Source organism: Gadus macrocephalus, chromosome 10 (genome assembly GCF_031168955.1).
Source record: "Gadus macrocephalus chromosome 10, ASM3116895v1".
Taxonomy (NCBI): domain Eukaryota; kingdom Metazoa; phylum Chordata; class Actinopteri; order Gadiformes; family Gadidae; genus Gadus; species Gadus macrocephalus.
Genome location: NC_082391.1, coordinates 11,689,333 through 11,708,086, shown reverse-complemented (window position 1 = coordinate 11,708,086; position 18,754 = coordinate 11,689,333). Strand labels below are relative to the sequence as shown.

Here is an 18,754-nt window from a genome sequence, read left to right as displayed (position 1 = left end):
AAGCTTGCGTGCCCCGCAGGAACCTCGTGCTAAAGAGGTCCGGGGGAGGAAGGTTTCAGCCCTGACTCAACCCCTCGTAAACCCACTAAACACGTCCGGGAAGGTCCCAGGTGACAGGTGACACTGGGAACGAGACCCTGCTCAGAACCTCCCAGTCCAGCAGAGCCCCCCGGCGCTGCAGAGTGAGCCGCCCGCGAAGGTTGAGGGTGAAATTCCCCACAGAACAAAACCCCGTTTGTTCTGCGATTGTCCGCGCGGCTCGCGATGTGGAAACAATCCGCCGCACATGACGGCCCGCCGGCATTGTTTCTGCCCCAGTGGTAACCCAGGAGACTGGTCCCTAACCCGGGAGCACGGGAGACCGCGAGACAGGGGGACTGGTCACTAATCCGGGAGACTAGTCCCTAACCTGGGAGACTGGTCCCTAATCCGGGAGACTGGTCCCTAACCCGGGAGACTGGTCCAGACTGTCCAGAGCGGGCCCCCGAGTGACAGGTCCCGCCGGGAAGGGGTCTGGATCCAGTCATTCGTCAACAGGTGACAGGGCGACACGCCGACGGGCGGCTCGCTTCGGACGGTGTGCAAAACAACAACTTGTAACGGAGAGAGACTCGGGACTCAGGACTCACCTTGATCCATCTCCGAGCCTCCTGGACCGCGGGGTCCGGGACGGGGTCCGGGCCAGGGTGGGGGTGCTGATGCTGCGGGGGTCCTCCCTCAGAAACAGGACTTGCCATTTGTGGGAAAAGGAGTGCGGATAGCTGCAGTCGGCCTGGTCCGGGTAGAGAGACCGGGCACCGCGTTAATCCACCAACACGAGACTACTCTCACTAAACCCCGTCCCCCAGCTCCGTGTCCGGGTGTGTGTATGTGTGTGTGTGTGTGTGTGTGTGTGTGTGTGTGTGTGTGTGTGTGTGTGTGTGTGTGTGTGTGTGTGTGTGTGTGTGTGTGTCGCAGCCTGGCGGTGTGTGTGCTGCCTCGTTATCTCCGCTCCGTTCCCCGGTGTGCGCGTGTGTGCGCGTGTGTGTTTGGACTCGACCGCAGTACGATGCGCTCCGATGGCCAAAATTACACCGAACCGCGTTCAGTCTGCAGCCAATAGGAGCACACACACACACACACACACACACACACACACACACACACACACACACACACACACACACACACACACACACACACACACACACACACACACACACACACACACACACACACACACACACACACACACTATATATGATCACGTGCACTGCGACAGATACTTCTGGTTAATTAAAATATAAGTTATAATAAGTTCGGCCAAATTGATTTCCCTATATGAAATAAGATAGGAAATAACGTAGCCTATTTTCACATCAGACTGTATTTAGTTGTTATCAATGCAACTACTCTAAGATGCAACTCAATTGTTTAATCATAGGCCCTATTTAAATTACTTTTCAGAAACTGCCAAACAGTTAACTGGCAAACAGTTAAATAAACTGTTGAACGTCGTGAGGAGACGTCATATAGTCATCCAACCAACGGAGAGTTTTACATGTGGAAGACATCCAACAAGCGAAAAGTTACATGTGGTGGGTTGAGTTCTGTGGGTTTGCTGACCTCTTGTGGACAAACAGAGAAACGCAGCATGACGAGTGGGCGGGTTTTGACTTGAGTGAAGGGCGCAGCAGTCAGTAATACAAATTCAACAACTCAGTAGTAGCCAATCACTTCGAGGTATAGACCATTCGATGGCCAAGATTAGATAACAAAGCCGTTTCTTAAAGTTTTAACCGTCAAATGTTAGAAATATTGATCAAGGAGGAAAATGACGGTTTAACCATGGTAATTAATAATGGATTACTGTTATGTTTCTACATTTGTTAATTTAAATATAATAAACCCTTCGCCTGGCTCACCTGAAGACATATGATGGACCGTTAAAGAGTAAAAGGTCTCAATATGTTTACGACACCAACGGTTTATTATCCATCAGAAACGGCCCCGCCCACCTGTCCGCAGGTGACCCCGCCCACCTCTCTGCAGGTGACGCTCTGTTTCCTGGTTTCCCGCGTGGCTCCGTCTGAAGTGGGACTTCTGTGAGTGACAGGTGAGTCCTCCGGAGACAGGTCCTGTTGTGTGTGACAGCTGAGTATGTGAGGGACCGGGTCTCTACCGGGACAATACTGCGGTACCTGTTCTTTGCTGGAATTCTGCTGCGGTACCGGGTCTGAACCGGGTCTGAACCGGGACTCTGCTGCGGTAGGCTCCCGGTCGAACCGGGTCTGTAACGGGGATCTATTGCTGTAACGGGTCTGTACCGGGACTCTACTGCGGTACCGGGTCTGTACCGGGGCTCTACTGCGGTACCGGGTCTTTACCGGGACTCTACTGCGGTACCGGGTCTGTACCAGGACTCTGCTGCTATAACGGGTTTGTAGCCTACCTGTTACATTCCCTCCTGCCGTGCCGAGGTCTGCTGAGGTTAGTGCTGAAGTAGGCTACACACAACGATGTTACCTGTGTGTTTTGGTTCTATATATTAAAGGCACCCAGTGCAACTTTATGTAAACATTCAATGAAAAATAAACATTCAATTGAGTCTTTTTTACACGTAGTAAGTTTCAATAACTCCATACCATTACATATCGACATTCAAGGAGCAAAGATGAGACGTCGTTGTGTGGTGAGAACTGATAGAAAATCGTAAACAACAACAATCGCCGGTGGGGAGAAGCCATTTTTCCATTGACTGGAAGCCTGCTTTATTTATTGTAGGTTACAAAAAATAAAGAAAATGGTGGCATTGTTGTTGTTATCGATTTTGTATCAGTTCTCACCACACAACGACGTCTCATCTTTGCTGCTTAAATGTCGGTATGTAATGGTATGGAGTTATTGAAACTTACTACGTGTAAAAAAGACTAGAAATTGAATGTTTATTTTTAAGCCTCGAAAGTTGCACTGGGTGCCTTTAACACAAACTTGTTGTGTATCTGTGTGTGTGTGATTATTCTATAATCACACAACGCCTATAAGTGTGTATTGCATCTAGGCTATACACACAACGTTGTATAAGTATTTTTGTATTTTGTGTACGCAACCTTGTTTAAGTATGTGTGCATTACATCTATTTGCAACCCGGTCTCACGAAAAAACGTGACACTGTCACGTTATTTAATCTATTGAAACGTGAATCAAAGGTGAAAGCAGAAACGGGTGGGAAAAAGCTGTCATATTGTTAGTTATCACTAGGGTTGCCAACTTTCAGAAATTAAAATAAGGGACGCCCACCACGGGCCCGACTCCTGTGGGGCGGGGCGCCCGCAGCAGTGGTATGTTTTATTTTGTGCTGGTGTTTTTAGTAAAGGGTTGATCAAGAAAGGAATTAGTCATACTTAAATCTTGAAATGCTTTATTACCACATAACATTCTCTTATAAAGTGCAGTCAATTAAATCTTGAATGAAATCTCTTTGTGTGGCGTGTGCAGCAATGAACTTTTAAAATATAAACTAAATGAACGGGGAACTTCATGTTACTTTTTAAGTGCATAACTATAGGGACTCTCTTTGAACAATTTTACAAAAAAAACCAGTACAAATAAACAACAAAAACACTTGTAAAAAAAGAAAGTGCAAAACATTACTCCTTCCCTCAACATTACTCCTCCCCTCAAAACTGTTACTTATTTTTCCAGGTGTACTTCTTGTTACTCCTTGCAGCACTGAGTAACTCTTTGTCTTTCAAAGCGCTGTTGTAAAACTCTGAACAGGACTGCTCAAAGTTGAGAGTGATCAGGAGCTCACTTCTCATGAGCTCTGTGGAGCACCTGTTCCTGCAGTCACTCCATTTGTTGGCCATTCTGGAGAAGATCCTTTCCACACATCCAGTGGATGCTGGGATGCTCAGGATGTGTCTGGTGATAGACAGCATGTTTGGCAGGTCAGCTACTCGAAAGAGAGCCACCCACCTGGCAGCCACACCTTTGGACTTCCATTCATCTTCAGCATCTTCTTTGAGCCTCTTCAGAATGGGTTTTGCTGTGGAGCATTCATCATAAAGTTCATCCATGTTGACTTTATGGATGAGGTTGAGCTTGGTGGTCACCCTCTCAATGTCAGTAAAGGTCATGGTGCCATGGTGCAGAGAGAGAGGTTGCAGTGAGAACAACCAGTAGTCTTCCGAAAAGTTGAACCATTTCTCAACATATGAGAGTGCTGTGTTGAGGAATGCAGTAAAATCTGCCCTTGCCATGTCAGCATCAAGTGGACGGAGACGCTGCAGCTTCAATTTAGTTAAGTAGCCATAGAACTGTTAATCTCGTCTCTGTGTGAGCTTTTGCTTGAAGTTTTCCATGATGGAATATAACTCAACACAGGTGGTTTCATCACTCTCCAGCTTCTTTACAACTTCCTCAAAGAGAGAGAGGATATTATTGCAGAGAAGAAGGTTGCATGCTGTCCTGTTGCATGCTGTCTGATGTCAGACAGCCCACCGTGCGCCACTGAAAACACTCGCCGACATATTTTACAACTTGCCTTGTAAACATCTCCACTGACGCTGTCCAGCCAAGGATGTGCGTCTTCCCACTCACGTCCGTACTTCTGCACGCGTTTACGCTTTTGAGGACGTGGTGGAGTATCGGGTGTAGCGGACATTTTTAAAAGGCGCAGGTTTTGTGAGCAGCGCCGGTGTGTGGTGTCTGTCGCTGGGCAACCGTGACCACCACACGCATGCGCAGACACACAGATGACCGGAGCGGGTCTTGCGTAGATCCCGCCGCGACAATTTTGCTGACCGTAGTATTCCCTGTGTTTTGTTTTGATCATTATTGTTAGATTTAGTTTTTGTGTGTGTGACAGACATGTGTATTGGACATTTATGGAAAAACGGAACAAATTGCGTCCCGTATTGGTTCAATACGGGACGCAACATTTAATTGCCAAATAAGGGACGATTCCGTATTTTACGGGACGGTTGGCAACCCTAGTTATCACAGACAATTTTTAACAATAAATGTTCTGTACGGAGCTCCTTAAAGGCACCCAGTGCAACTTTATGTAAACATTCAATGAAAAATAAACATTCAATTTCTAGTCTTTTTTACACGTAGTAAGTTTCAATAACTCCATACCATTACATATCGACATTCAAGGAGCAAAGATGAGACGTCGTTGTGTGGTGAGAACTGATAGAAAATCGTAAACAAAAACAATCGCCGGTGGGGAGAAGCCATTTTTCCATTGACTGGAAGCCTGCTTTATTTATTGTAGGTTACAAAAAATAAAGAAAATGGCGGCATTGTTGTTGTTATCGATTTTGTATCAGTTCTCACCACACAACGACGTCTCATCTTTGCTGCTTAAATGTCGGTATGTAATGGTATGGAGTTATTGAAACTTACTACGTGTAAAAAAGACTAGAAATTGAATGTTTATTTTTAAGCCTCGGAAGTTGCACTGGGTGCCTTTAAGGGACATTAGGGAGAACGCTCCCGGACAGAACCTTAGTTTGGAAGTCGTGCTTAGTGACACGACAAATATACTTCCAATTCAAATACATGAGTTTGAAAATTGTGTTTTTTGACACAAACATTTTGAAAACACGTGTCCCTGACCACGTTTCAATAGATTAAATAACGTGACAGTGTCACGTTTTTTCGTGAGACCGGTTTGCTATATTAGCACAACGTTGTACAAGTATGTGTGTATTACATCTATCTTAACACAACGTTGTATAAGTGTGCGTGTGTATTTCTTCTATATTAACACAACGCTGTATGTGTGTATCACAACTATATTAACACAACGTTGTATAAGTATTTGTGTATTTCCTCTATATTAACACAATGTTGTATAAGTATGTGTGTATTTCATCTAACACAACGTTGCATAAGTATGTGTGTATTAAATCTACATTAACACAACGTTGCGTGTATTACATCTATATTAACACAATGTTGCATAAGTATGTGTGTATTACATCTATATTAACACAACGTTGCATAAGTATGTGTGTATTACGTCTATATTAACACAACGTTGTATAAGTATTTGTGTACTTCCTCTATATGTGTGCATTACCTCCAAAGGCCCACAGGTCTTGATTCGGTCGTTTCATGTGTTATCTTGTGAAAACAGTTCATTTTGATTGACATGTCCAAGGTCCTATCAACTGCCAGGTTAAATTGGGCGGCACCCGGGGCGGCCAATCAGGTTCCGGGGGGCGTGTTCCACTCTGATTTACCTCACGGACCTCCACTCTCTCTCCAGATGTGGCTGCTCCCGCTCTCCGTCCCCCTGCTGGGCCTGCTGGCCCTGCTGGCCCGTCAGCGGGGGATCCTGGCCGCGGGGCGGGGGGCTCTGAACCGGGTGCTGCGGTGGGCGCGGGGGCCGGCGTGCCCCAGGAGGACCCACGCCTTCGTGTTCTCCCAGTGCACCCATGGCCGGGCAGACAGCGTCCTGGAGACCTTTGACCTCTACGCCGAGACACACCACACCCTGGAGCTGGGGAGGGTCAGAGGTCGGCCTGGTTGTAATCCGTTATAACATGTTATTAAGTGTCATAACATGTGATTCAATAACACATTATTAAGTGTTATAACATGTTATAACGTGTAACAGCATGTGGTGATAACAGTAGATAACAGTAGATGTACTGTGTTCTAACATGTTATAAGTGTTATAACATTGTATTAGGTGTAATAACATGTGGTATTATAGCAGTAGATGTACTGTGTTATAACATGGTATTAGGTGTTATAACATGTGGAGTTATAACAGTAGATGTACTGGTGTGTAATAACATCTTATCAAGGGTAATAACAGTTGCGTAGTTATTATTAATTGTAATGTATTGTAATTATTACAATACATTCGTGTTCTGCTAGTTTAGCGTAAGCGTCCATGTTTTTCCGACTTGACCGTTTCCCCTTCCGTCCTGTAGGGGTGGAGCTGGACGAGGTGGTGGTGCGCGCGGCCCCGCGGCGCGTGCTGGAGCTAGGCCTGGGCTGCGGCTACAGCGCGGTGCGGACCCTGAGGCTGCTGCCCCCTGGTGGGCGGCTGCTGGCGGTGGAGGCGGACCCCCTCAGCGCCGAGCTGGGGGAGGAGCTAGTGCTGGTGGCTGGGTTCAAACACCACCAGGTGGGAGGAGCAAACCCAGATACGTGTGCGTGTGTGTGTACAGGCTGATGTTTAAAGAAGCCAATCGATTTTTTTCAAATATTTTTGAATAGAAAGTTGTAATATAATCTACAGTTATATAAAAGGTTATAACTTGTGATGACATCAATAGATAACTGTAGAGGTTCTGTGTTATAACATCAAGGTTTAATAACAATAAAAGTTAAGTGCAATAACATGTTAAGGATAATAACATGTTAAGTGTTATTACATGTGTTATAATAGCAGTAGTTGTACTGTGTAATAACATGTTAGGTGTTATAACATTGCAAGTGTAATAACAGTAGATGTACTGTGTAATAACATGTTATGTGTTATAACATTTTAAGTGTAATAACAGTAGATGTACTGTGTAATAACATGTTATGTGTTATAACATTTTAAGTGTAATAATAGTAGATGTACTGTGTAATTACATGTTAAGTGTTCTGACAGTAGGCCTTCTGTATCTCCTCTCCAGTTCGAGGTACTGACCTGCAGCTCAGCCGAGGCCATCGCTGGGCTGAGGCGGCCTCTCCATGGCGACCAGGGGGAGGAGGAGGGGGGTCTGGACCTGGTCCTGATGGACCACGACCCCCAGCACTACCTCCCTGACCTGCGGGCCCTGGAGGGGTGGGGGCTGCTCCGCCCCGGGGGGTGCCTGGTCCTGATGGTGTTCCGGGGTCATAACTCCGTCGTCCGGCAAGAGGTCCTGGAACACGTGGAGTCGCGACCCCAGAGCTACTCCTCCTCCGTCAGGTCCGGCTGCGGGGGGATGATGGAGGTCCAATACCGGGAGGAGACCATAAGCCTGATGTCATCGGGTGATGTCATCAGGTGATGTCATCGGGTGATGCCATCGGGTGATGCCATCGGGTGACCTCATCGGGTGATGTTGTCTCTCGATGTCGTCTTGTGACGTCATCATGTGATGTCATCCTGTGATGTCATCTGGTGTTACGGATTACCTCACTCACCGACTACGGTTAACATGCTGTCAACATGTCGCATTCTGTGTTCTATGTTTGCTTACAAATTTCTGTTTATTTGGTGAAATGTTTATTAGAATTGGTTCATAAAATAATATACAGCTTCCTCCATGTTTCTTTTTGCTTCCGAAAGAAATGGGAAAAATTTGTAATTTTAAAGGATTTTAACAGAGAAGGAAAAAGCCTGACAGCAATCGGTTATTCATTTTGCTCTTCAATGTACCACAGATTCTGACCATAAGATACAAAAAGTGGAAATATATATTTCATTGATTCATATTCTTTACAAAATAGTGAATGCAATAGTCGAACACACCACACGAGGGAGCCAGAGAATAACGTTTATAGGACGAAGTCTTGCGGTACGCCAGAATGAATCGAGAGTGGAAGAGTAGTCGTTATAAAGTCTGTATATCATATGTATTTGGTACGTTTTGGACTTTTTGGGAGGGACTTCGGCGGGGACTTGATCTGATGCGGGTTCTAAGTCAGACCACAATAGAAACGGGATTTTAATAAATAATCAGAGAAACAGTTACAACACCACAGTATGTGGTTATTAAAATATTGCGGACATGTGTGAGGAACATGGCTGATAATTCGACATAGCCTCATTAGAGATACCAGTTGTTTACCATGAAACGTGTCGGCGTGAGGTTGCACGTGTTGGCCGCCGGGGGCGCTGCTGGGTGCGACGTCAGCACGCGCTGACTCCCTCCTGCTCCTTGTTCAATAGTGAGGTTGGAGTCCACACCGCGACGTCAGCTGACGTCTCCCCCAAGCCCCTCACCTCCACCCAACACCCCTCCACCTGAACCTCACCCCCACCTCCTCCTCACCCCCTACCTCCCTGACCACCGGAAAATTAAAATTTAAAAGGGTTTGAGGTCTTCCTCCCCCATCCCTCTCTCTCCCTCCCTCCCTCCCCCTCCCTCCCCCTGGTCATGAAGTGCTCACTGTGTGTGTGTATGTAAACACCTCTCAATTATAAATCACGCCCTAAAAGACCCAGCTTCCCGCCCTACACACACACACACACACACACACACACACACACACACACACACACACACACACACACACACACACACACACACACACACACACACACACACACACACACATCCGTCTGAACAACCTGCCAGCCATTCCAAGCTTGTCTGTGGCTGGTCTGAAGAGGCTTTTTGTGTGTTTGTTTGTGTGTGTGTGTGTGTGTGTGTGTGTGTGTGTGTGTGTGTGTGTGTGTGTGTGTGTGTGTGTGTGTGTGTGTGTGTGTGTGTGTGTGTGTGTGTGTGTGTGTGTGTGTGTGTTAGTGTGTGTGTGTGTTAAGTATGTGTGTTTTGTGTTTGGACGTAGTTAGAACTCTGACAGAATCTCTCTGAATTGTAGATTTCAAGTCAATAATCTCACATTAAATATGAAATATGTGTGTAATTCAAATGTCCACAAGTTTAACAAAATTGCACAACTGACGTACATTTCCTCTTTACAAAATGTTTGACATTGACGAGGACCTCAATGTGATGTTTAATGACACTTGGAGGATCTCAATGTGATGTTTAATGACACTTGTCTTGGAGGACCTAAATGTGATGTGTTTTTGGCTCAAAATAGCAAGAGATGGGGACCCATGAGTGTGTGTGTGTGTGTGTGTGTGTGTGTGTGTGTGTGTGTGTGTGTGTGTGTGTGTGTGTGTGTGTGTGTGTGTGTGTGTGTGTGTGTGTGTGTGTGTGTGTGTGTGTGTGTGTGTGTGTGTGTGTGTGTGTGTGTGTGTGTGTGTGTGTGTGTAAACCATCCTTTTGATTTCATTCCCCAGCAGCCTGTGAGCCTAAGTTTCATCAAACCAAGTGTCGGCGGAGAAACACCGTGTTCCAACAACACCAGAGTTTGAGTGCCTTGAAGAAGTCTCCAATAGCCAAACTTGGACAACACTCTGTTTCCACTGACCTTCTGGTGTTTTCCTCAGCCCATCAGTGATATGGATCCCAGCACAGCACATTGTACTTTAGATTGCAGCCTGTTGTTTTAGTAATGGATCAATTGTGTTTCTGCCTCATCAGCTGGGGAGGCTCACTGAGGAGGTATTGATCTGCAAAGACCACACACTATCACAGAACCAGACCCTCGAATTACAGAACACACACTATCACAGAACACACACTATCACAGAACCAGACCCTCGAATTACAGAAAATGATAGACCACAGAAGAACACACACTATCACAGAACACACACTGTCACAGAACACGCACTATCACAGAACAAGAGCCTCTAATCACAGAACACACACTATCACAGATCACACACCATCACAGAAACAGGGCTTATATACTTAAATAAGGAGAGGAGGAGGGGAGAGGAGAGGAGAGGGAGAGGAGATGAGCGGGTAGGAGAAGGAGGCAATGAGAGGAGGAGAAGGAGGTGAGGAGCGAGAGGGGAAGAGGAGAGGAGAGGGGAGGAGAGGAGAGGAGAGATTGAAGAAAAGAAACAGCAATAGAAAAAAGAAAGAGAAAGAACAGTGCAGAGATTGAAAGAGGAAGATGAAGAGCGATCTGCAGCCTGTATAGAATGTACATGACTGATATCCATATTATGCACGCAGACATCAGGACCCATTAGAGCCACATGAATAGACGCTGCCGAGCTGCTTTCTGTTGTTATGCAGATGAAATCCACGCAATGAAGATCCACCGTGCTGGAGACCCTGACACGTGACAAGACTGAAGGCCGACTGCATGGAGACCCCTGAGTGTACAGTGGTCTATCATCTCATCTCCATGGAGACCCCCGGTCTGAGTGTACAGTGGTCTATCATCTCATCTCCATGGAGACCGCCGGTCTGAGGTATACAGTACTCTATCATCTCCATGAAGAGGGTCCGAGGTGTACAGTGGTCTATCATTTGATCTCATCTCGGTGAGCTGAGCCTGCTCCTCGTCTAAGCCGACACACAAGAGGAAACGCATGTAGAAACTCTCTCTCCTCTATATATCCTCTCTCTCTCTCCTCTCTCTCTATCTCTCTCTCTCCCTTCTCTCTCTCTCTCTCTCTCTCTCTCTCTCTCTCTCTCTCTCTCTCTCTCTCTCTCTCTCTCTCTCTCTCTCCCCTATACATCCCCCCTCTCTCTCCCCCCTCTTTCTGCTGACATCGCTGTCTCTCGGTCACGGTTCCACTTGATGGGTTATGAGGCCTCTCTGCTCTCCTAGTGGTAGCGGCTAATGGTCGCTATAACCAGGGCTAATGGCCGCTATAACCAGCTGCCCAAATGCTTCTCTGGGTATCTTCTTATTATCCTGGACCGGAGAGCAGCAGCCCCTACAGGACTGCTCCTGGAGGACCACTCTGAAGACTCGACCCAGAACCATCTCTCACCCAGTACCCAAACTGGTTCTGCTCCTCACACCGGCCGCTACACCACGCAGGAACCTGAGATGGAGAGGAGACACACCACCCAGGAACCTGAGATGGAGAGGAGACACACCACCCAGGAACCTGAGATGGAGAAGAGCGAAGAAAGCACCACGACATGTTGTCATGTTCATCACCACACTTCCTTTGTCCTTCGTGTCGCGTCTGCTGACTCATCTCCCGAGTTCCCCCAAAACTCCTGATTGGATGACAGCAGCGGTGAGGTCACACACCCTCACACAACATGCCACGCACTTCCTGATCCGACGTCGCCCCCACCCACCCCCACCCCTGGTGGCGGGGGGCTCCTTGGTCTGGGGTCTGTGTTGTCTATAAATATAAGAGAGGGACTGCAGGGGCCACAGAGGGGCCCCTGGCTGGCTCCGGGGGTCGACCCCACTCACCTCCACCTGCTCCCCCAGACATCATCTGGGGTAATTGGCAGCCCAGCAGACAGGTGTCTGTGTGTGTGTATATAGATAGATATCTATATCTATATCTATATATATACATCATTCCAGGCAGGTGTTGGCAGAGTACTAGTGGTGTCTTTATTGTGCTTCTTTATTTAGTATCTTTATTGTGTTTCTTTATTGTGTATCTGTATTTATGAGTATTTCATTTGTGCATTTCGTGTGCCCCACACACACACACACGCACACACGCACGCACGCACGCACGCACGCACGCACGCACGCACGCACGCACGCACGCACGCACGCACGCACGCACACTTTATTCTAACTGCAGTGTTTCTGGGGTCGTTAATGAACCCGGTTTGGCTCCAAGGCCGACACTTTCACCTTTTAAAGAATCGCTGTGAACGCCGTCAGCTAACGATCCACCAGCCGATTACTGATCAACGCTCATTCGAATATTCATAGTATGCAGATTTGACCCTGAGGTGGCGACGTGTGGAAGTACAACAGTCAGGCGCTGAAACGGCAGAAGCTCCGCTACAGCGATGGGAAGTTCTGCTTTATTAATAACCAGGGTTGACATTTCTGTCCGGCAGCAGATGGGGAGCCTTTCAGAGCGATCCCACAATGCAACGCTGCTTTCAATTTGCGCTTTAAGGCGAGCGGTTTATAAAAAGCTTTGTTCACTCCGACTCTTGCATGCGGAGCGGGGAATCAGATTCATTTAAATGTCAATCAATGCTCCTTTCAGAGGTGGGAGCTGAAAGACTCGTCCACGCTGGGATGTTTCAGAGGAAAGTGTTTGTTGTCATCAGTGATTATTTAGTGTTTACTCTGTTTGTGTAGCCGCCCAACCCTCCAGCCTTTGGTGGCTGAGGGGAGATGAGAGAGGAGGAGAGAGGAGAGAGGAGAGAGGAGAGGAGAGGAGAGGAGAGGAGAGGAGAGAGGGGAGAGAAGAGAGGAGAGGAGAGGAGAGGAGAGGAGAGGAGAGGAGAGGAGAGGAGAGGAGAGGAGAGGAGAGGAGAGGAGAGAGGTTTCTCCGTGGTCAGAGGTCAGACCGACCAGGACAGACTCCAGGCCTCCCACTGACTGCACTAATAGCCTGGGTCCCCATTTAACCCCAGGCCTCTACCCCACAACATTAACGAGCCGTTAATTGGATTTGCCCGCGCTGGAATCCCAGAAGAGCGCTACGTTACCTAAGCGTTAAGGTCTCCCGTCGAGGCTGAGGTCACCATGGTAACGGGCACTCCAGGGGTCACGGGGTCGGGCTCCTGAGAGCCTCAATGATCTGGACAACGGTGTGTGTGTGTGTGTGTGTGTGTGTGTGTGTGTGTGTGTGTGTGTGTGTGTGTGTGTGTGTGTGTGTGTGTGTGTGTGTGTGTGTGTGTGTGTGTGTGTGTGTGTGTGAGTGTGTGTTCAGATAGACTACTGCATCAGTGTCGGGTGCAGCACTCTGGAGGTGGAGCAGCAGCAGAGATAACACAGATCCCTTCGGTTGGTGCTTAGTGTACGTCAGCAGGAAGTCTGATCCACCTCACTTCCTGTTACATCTAGACCGGGCAGAACACAATAGAGTGGCTTCAGACCCATACTGTACAGTACTGTACTGTACAATACTGTACTCTACTGTGCGGCTTCAGGCCCATCCTATACTGTACTGTACTATACCGTATGGCTTCAGACCCATACAGTACAGTACTGTACTATACGGCTTCAGACCCATGCAGTACAGTGCAGTACTGTACTGTACGGGTTCAGACCCATACAGTCCAGTACTGTACTGTACTTTACAGCCTCAGACCCATACAGTACAGTACTGTACTGTACTGTAATGTACTGTACAGAATTGTATACTGTACGGCTTCAGACCCATACAATACAGTACTGTACTGTACTGTACTGTACTGTACTGTACGGCTTTAGACCCATCTAGCCAAGGTTCCTTCACACACTGCAGGAGCACGTAGGAACACGCTGGAGACAGAAACTCTATCTGCAATCATGTCTCTACAGCCGACACTGCCATCGCACCGTGTTCACAGATGGGCCTTTCACACCGCCGCAAAATCTGAGCTAGTTCGGAGTGTTTTGGTTTCACATCGCCAGAGAACCGGCACCGGCCTGTAAAAACCGGTTCAACTCCAGCCCCAGGATTGAGCTGGGCTAGAACGAGAACTGCCTTTACGCCAGGGGCAGGGGGCGGGGTTATCCTTACCTTCATACACAGGTATGAAGGTATATCTGTGTATGGTCTTCTAAACGAAGACCGGCATTTTTAAAAACACCGAAGTAAATAATGGACATAAATCCGTGTATGGTTCGTTCTTTGAATATTCAGATTTAAACCAAATCAGAAAAAACAATTAAGTCTTTTTTTTTTTTTCTGATTTGGTTTTGAATCGGAAAAAGAGCAAAAGGAATAAACAAATAAACTGCATTTTATTTAATCCGTGTATGGTTCGTTCTTTGAATATTCCGATTCAAAACAGTTGTTTTTTTGTTTTTTTCTGATTTGGTTTTGAATCTGAATATTCAAGGAACGAACCATACACAGATTTTATTTGTGTTTGTGTGTTTTGTGTGTTGGTTTTTTAAACCCGAAACAGAAAAACAAAAATAGATACATTTATAGTTATATACACCAGAAGGCAGTATGCATCGAAGAAAAAAGAGCCAACCACCTAAACCAGCAATAGACTATAATAGAATGGTGATTTTATTCGTGAACTATTTGACACTGGAAAGACACACGACGCGATCAGTACCGCTCTAAAGCAATCTGGTGCCCCGAAGTGCTCCGTTATGACGGTGAGGAGGTTCTGTGTGGAGCACCACCTTCGAAGAAGAAATCTAGTATCCGATTTAGTTTCAGATCGTCCACTCGCAGACTAAGTCGCCGGCTCCCAAGGAAAACAATAAAGCCGGCCATTGTAGAATGCGAGAGACTCGATGGAACATTTGAAACGTCTTTAGCTGTATTTATTTTTAATCCGCGTGCCCTTTTCACGGCATTCATTGCGGTTTTATCTAAGTATCACGCAAACAAAACAAGCGACTGAATTATTCAGTTTTCCCGTTTTGACTTTAAAAAACAGAAAAATACAGTTTATTTGTATATTCCTTCTGCCCTTTTTTGGCTTCAAAACCAAATCAGAAAAAAATAAAAACGACTCTGTTAATTGTTTTTTCTGATTTTTTTTTAAATCTGAATATTCAAAGAACGAACCATGCACGGATTATTCTACAATGGCCAGCTTTATTGTTTTCCATGGGAGCCGGCGACTTAGTCTGCGAGTGGACGATCTGAAACTAAATCGGAAACTAGATTTCTTCTTCGAAGGTTTTGCTCCACACAGAACCTCCTCACCGTCATAGCGGAGCACTTCGGGGCACCAGATTGCTTTAGAGCGGTACTGATCGCGTCGTGTGTTTTTCCAGTGTCAAATAGTTCACGAATAAAATCACCAGAAGGTTCAAGTGCGGCCATAACTAAGGCTTAATATAATTAGACAATCTATTGCTGGTTTAGGTGGTTGGCTCTTTTTATCTTCGCTGCATTCTGCCTTCTGGTGCAGCCTATAACTATAAATGTATCTATTTTTGTTTTTCTGTTTCGGGTTTAAAAAACCAACACACAAAACACACAAACACAAATAAAATGCTGATTATTTGTTTATTCCTTTTGCCCTTTTTCCGATTCAAAATCAGAAAAAAACAAAAAACGACTGTTTTAAATCGGAATATTCAAAGAACGAACCATACACGGATTGACTATTCAGTTTTCCCGTTTTGATTTAAAAAACAGAAAAATACCGTTTATTTGTATTCCTTTTGCCCTTTTTCGGCTTCAAAACCAAATCAGAAAAACCAAAAAACTACTCTGTTAATGTTTTTTTCTGATTTTGTTTTAAATCGGAATATTCAAAGAACGAACCATACACGGATTTGAATTGAAGACGAAATTGTTGTTGTGTTTGAAACTGGCGGCGCGAGGGTTCTTCTTATTATTATTGTACAGTTCCGGCAAGGCGCGGGGGTTGCTGGGAAAGCGGAGACGTTTGCTGTGACGTCATGAAGTTGCTCTCGCCGGCTCCATGGCTGGCTCTGGCCGGTGTGAAACCAACTGGTTCATAACTGGGATAAGGCTGGAACCTGTTTTGAACTGGCCCTAGCACCAGCCCGCAACTGGCTCTTGGTTATTTTTGGTGTGAAAGGCCTAAGAGAGGACACTACAGCTGGAGCGAGTGTCTAATGTCAACCCTCTCTCTCTCTCTCTCTCTCTCTCTCTCTCTCTCTCTCTCTCTCTCTCGTCTCGTCTCACTCTCCCTCCCAACCTCTCCCTCTCCCCCCTCTCCCTCCCCCCTCTCCTTTATTGTGGAACCATAACCTTACATGGAAATGAGGAATAACAAGATCAGGAAACAATTTATCTGAATCTCCTCATGTCTCTCTCTCCCCCCCCCCCCCCATCTCCCCCAGGGGGGAGAGAGAGACTGGTCACCATGGAAACTGAGGACGGCCAATGGCAGAAGCTCGCAGAGAGAGAGCGGGGGGTGAGAGAGAGAGAGAGAGAGAGAGAGAGAGAGAGAGACAGAGACAGAGACAGAGACAGAGACAGAGTCAGCGACAGAGAGAGAGAGAGAGAGAGAGAGAGAGAGAGAGAGTGAGAGAGAGAGAGCAGGGGGTGAGAGAGAGGGAGACAGAGAGAGACAGAGACAGAGACAGAGAGAGAGAGAGAGAGAGAAAGAGAGAGAGAGAGAGAGAGAGAGAGAGAGAGAGAGAGAGAGAGAGAGAGAGAGAGAGAGAGAGAGGGAGAGAGAGGTAACCTAATGAACAACAGGTAGATTGTACTCCACAGAACAGATCGCATCTCTGAGCACCAGAGAGCGGATGTTGGAGTTCCACCACTGGTGCACGCAAGCACACACACAAACACACACACACACACACGCACGCACGCACGCACGCACGCACACATACGCATGCATGTCTATACGCATAGATATATAGATATAGAGAAAAACAAAGACTCCATGGAGCAGGTAGGGGTGAGGGGTCATCTGGCTCTAGGACTGCTATGGGTCTCTGGACAGTGGGGATTGAACCAGGTACCTTTGGCCTGGGGGAGGAACCAGACCCGGACCTGGTACACAGAGGGTCTGTACAGTCCTCCTGAGGTCCACGGAGCTCGGACCCTGTTGGAGTCCAAAGCTAATATTTGAGTGTTGACCGAAGCATCATTCAGCCCCGGAGGACCGGAGGAACGCTGAGGAACATTCTGCAGCCGGTTCCTCTGCACGTCAGAACCAGGAGGCAGAACTCTCACTGTGTATACTACAGTCTGCAGTATTTACTTTAATATTCAATCAGATGTTCTATTCCTTTAAAGTATCTTTTAGCCAGCTGAACAACCAGACAACCATCAAACAACCCACCAACCAACTGTCTACAAAACACCTAACTGACTAAAACTAACCAACTAACCAACCCACCAACCAACTGTCTACAGAAAAACTGACTATCAAAACTAAACAAACAAACCAACAACGATCGATCAAACTAACTTACTACCTAACTCCATAGCTACCTATCAAACGTACTAACTAACTAACCCACTGATGGACCTGATGTGGTTGGAGCTACGTCATGTGGAGCAGCAGCCTGGCAGCCAGCGAGCCACCGTCAGGCTGAGAGCCTCAACCCTGACAGTCGCTAGCAAACCCCCCCCTCCTCCCCCCCCCCCCCCACAGAACCCAGTGGGAGGAAGTACTCTACCACCGGGAAACGCGGGGGTTTCCCGGTGGTAGTGCAGGGGCTTCCAGGAGCCGCTGTGTGTGTGTATGTGTGTGGCGGGGCCGGTAAACACATTCATGGGTGACACCTCCATTGTAGGGGGGAGGTAGGGGGATGGGGGTGCATTCCTGCGGGCCCCGAGGGCCCCGCAGCCCCCCCGTGTATCAAAGCTCCACTCTGCGTCCGATGGGCGGCTCCTGGGAGGCAGGACAATGAGGAGCGAAGGACAGGGGCCCCTGGCTCACACTGACTTATGGGGTCATGGAGGTGTCAGTCGGGGGCCCCTCCGACTCCGTAGGGACCGGTCTGAAGGCCTCTGAGGGCCACGGCGCTATTGTCAGGGTGTTTATGATACAATAACTCCACTGGACGCCCGCGTTATTAATGTGAGAGAGAGAGAGAGAGAGAGAGAGAGAGAGCTGACACACTGGACTAATGATGAGGGACACACACATACACACCACACACGTTAAGTGCACTTTATGTTTGGGGTGAAGAGCATTCCTCTGTGATGTCGATCAGTCGTCTGATATTCATCTGGCTCTGTCTGAATGATTCACGCTCTCATCTGTTTGTTTACACAGTCAGCCAGTTAAGAAGTGAGGAAGCAGTGGGCATACTGACCGGCAGCCTGCTGACGGTAATCTGCTGACCGGCAGCCTGCTACAGCAGGTGGGAGTGTTGGAGAGGTCTGCTATGTTCTCCTCAGAGGAGACCTTCTTTGGAGCTTCTGTTCTGCAGAAGCAGGACAAGACACCACAGAGCAAATACAACACAACTGCAATCATCATGGTCATCCCGCCAGCTAGATGACTTGGTGGGCTGCTCCAGACGGGGACGCAGGGTGGGTTAGAACCGGTTTATTGTAGTTTGGGCAGAGGCTGACCCATGGCCCGCTGCTCCACTGCCAGGCAGCGTGTGCGTCTAACCTCTGCCCGCTGATTACTCAACGAGCAGCAGGTGTGCAGCCTCACCCAGAGCCGGAGAGTCCAAT

The 18,754-nt window shown here is 47.4% G+C and overlaps 2 protein-coding genes across 3 annotated transcripts in view; one reads left to right on the top strand and one right to left on the bottom strand.

Moving 5' to 3' along the window:
• Positions 1 to 1,013, bottom strand: part of LOC132466297 (LIM and calponin homology domains-containing protein 1-like) — a 47,210-nt gene extending 46,197 nt beyond the window's left edge. The window contains 1 exon segment of the mRNA XM_060063445.1: positions 630 to 1,013. Within this exon segment, the coding sequence (XP_059919428.1) occupies positions 630 to 737 (108 nt within the window). The 5' untranslated portion in view covers positions 738 to 1,013.
• Positions 1,014 to 1,075: 62 nt separating this feature from the next.
• On the top strand, positions 1,076 to 8,242 carry LOC132466330 (transmembrane O-methyltransferase homolog). Of its 2 annotated transcripts, none has more exons than XM_060063508.1 (5): positions 1,076 to 2,095; positions 6,260 to 6,509; positions 6,933 to 7,129; positions 7,629 to 8,028; positions 8,068 to 8,242. In XM_060063508.1, the coding sequence occupies exons 2-4, from the start codon at positions 6,260 to 6,262 to the stop codon at positions 7,986 to 7,988; spliced, it is 807 nt and encodes a 268-aa protein (XP_059919491.1). In that variant the 5' UTR covers positions 1,076 to 2,095; the 3' UTR covers positions 7,989 to 8,028; positions 8,068 to 8,242. The 2 variants fall into 2 exon arrangements, with proteins under 2 accessions (XP_059919491.1, XP_059919488.1); XM_060063505.1 differs by having other exon boundaries at positions 2,038 to 2,469.
• Positions 8,243 to 18,754: the final 10,512 nt, after the last annotated feature.

Excerpts from the sequence above, each read along its gene's own strand:
- LOC132466330 (XM_060063508.1), top strand. The coding sequence starts at position 6,260 with ATGTGGCTGCTCCCGCTCTCCGTCCCCCTGCTGGGCCTGCTGGCCCTG. Across the intron at positions 6,510-6,932 it reads GGAGCTGGGGAGGGTCAGAG|GGGTGGAGCTGGACGAGGTG; the intron begins GTCGGCCTGGTT and ends TCCGTCCTGTAG. Across the intron at positions 7,130-7,628 it reads CTGGGTTCAAACACCACCAG|TTCGAGGTACTGACCTGCAG; the intron begins GTGGGAGGAGCA and ends TCTCCTCTCCAG.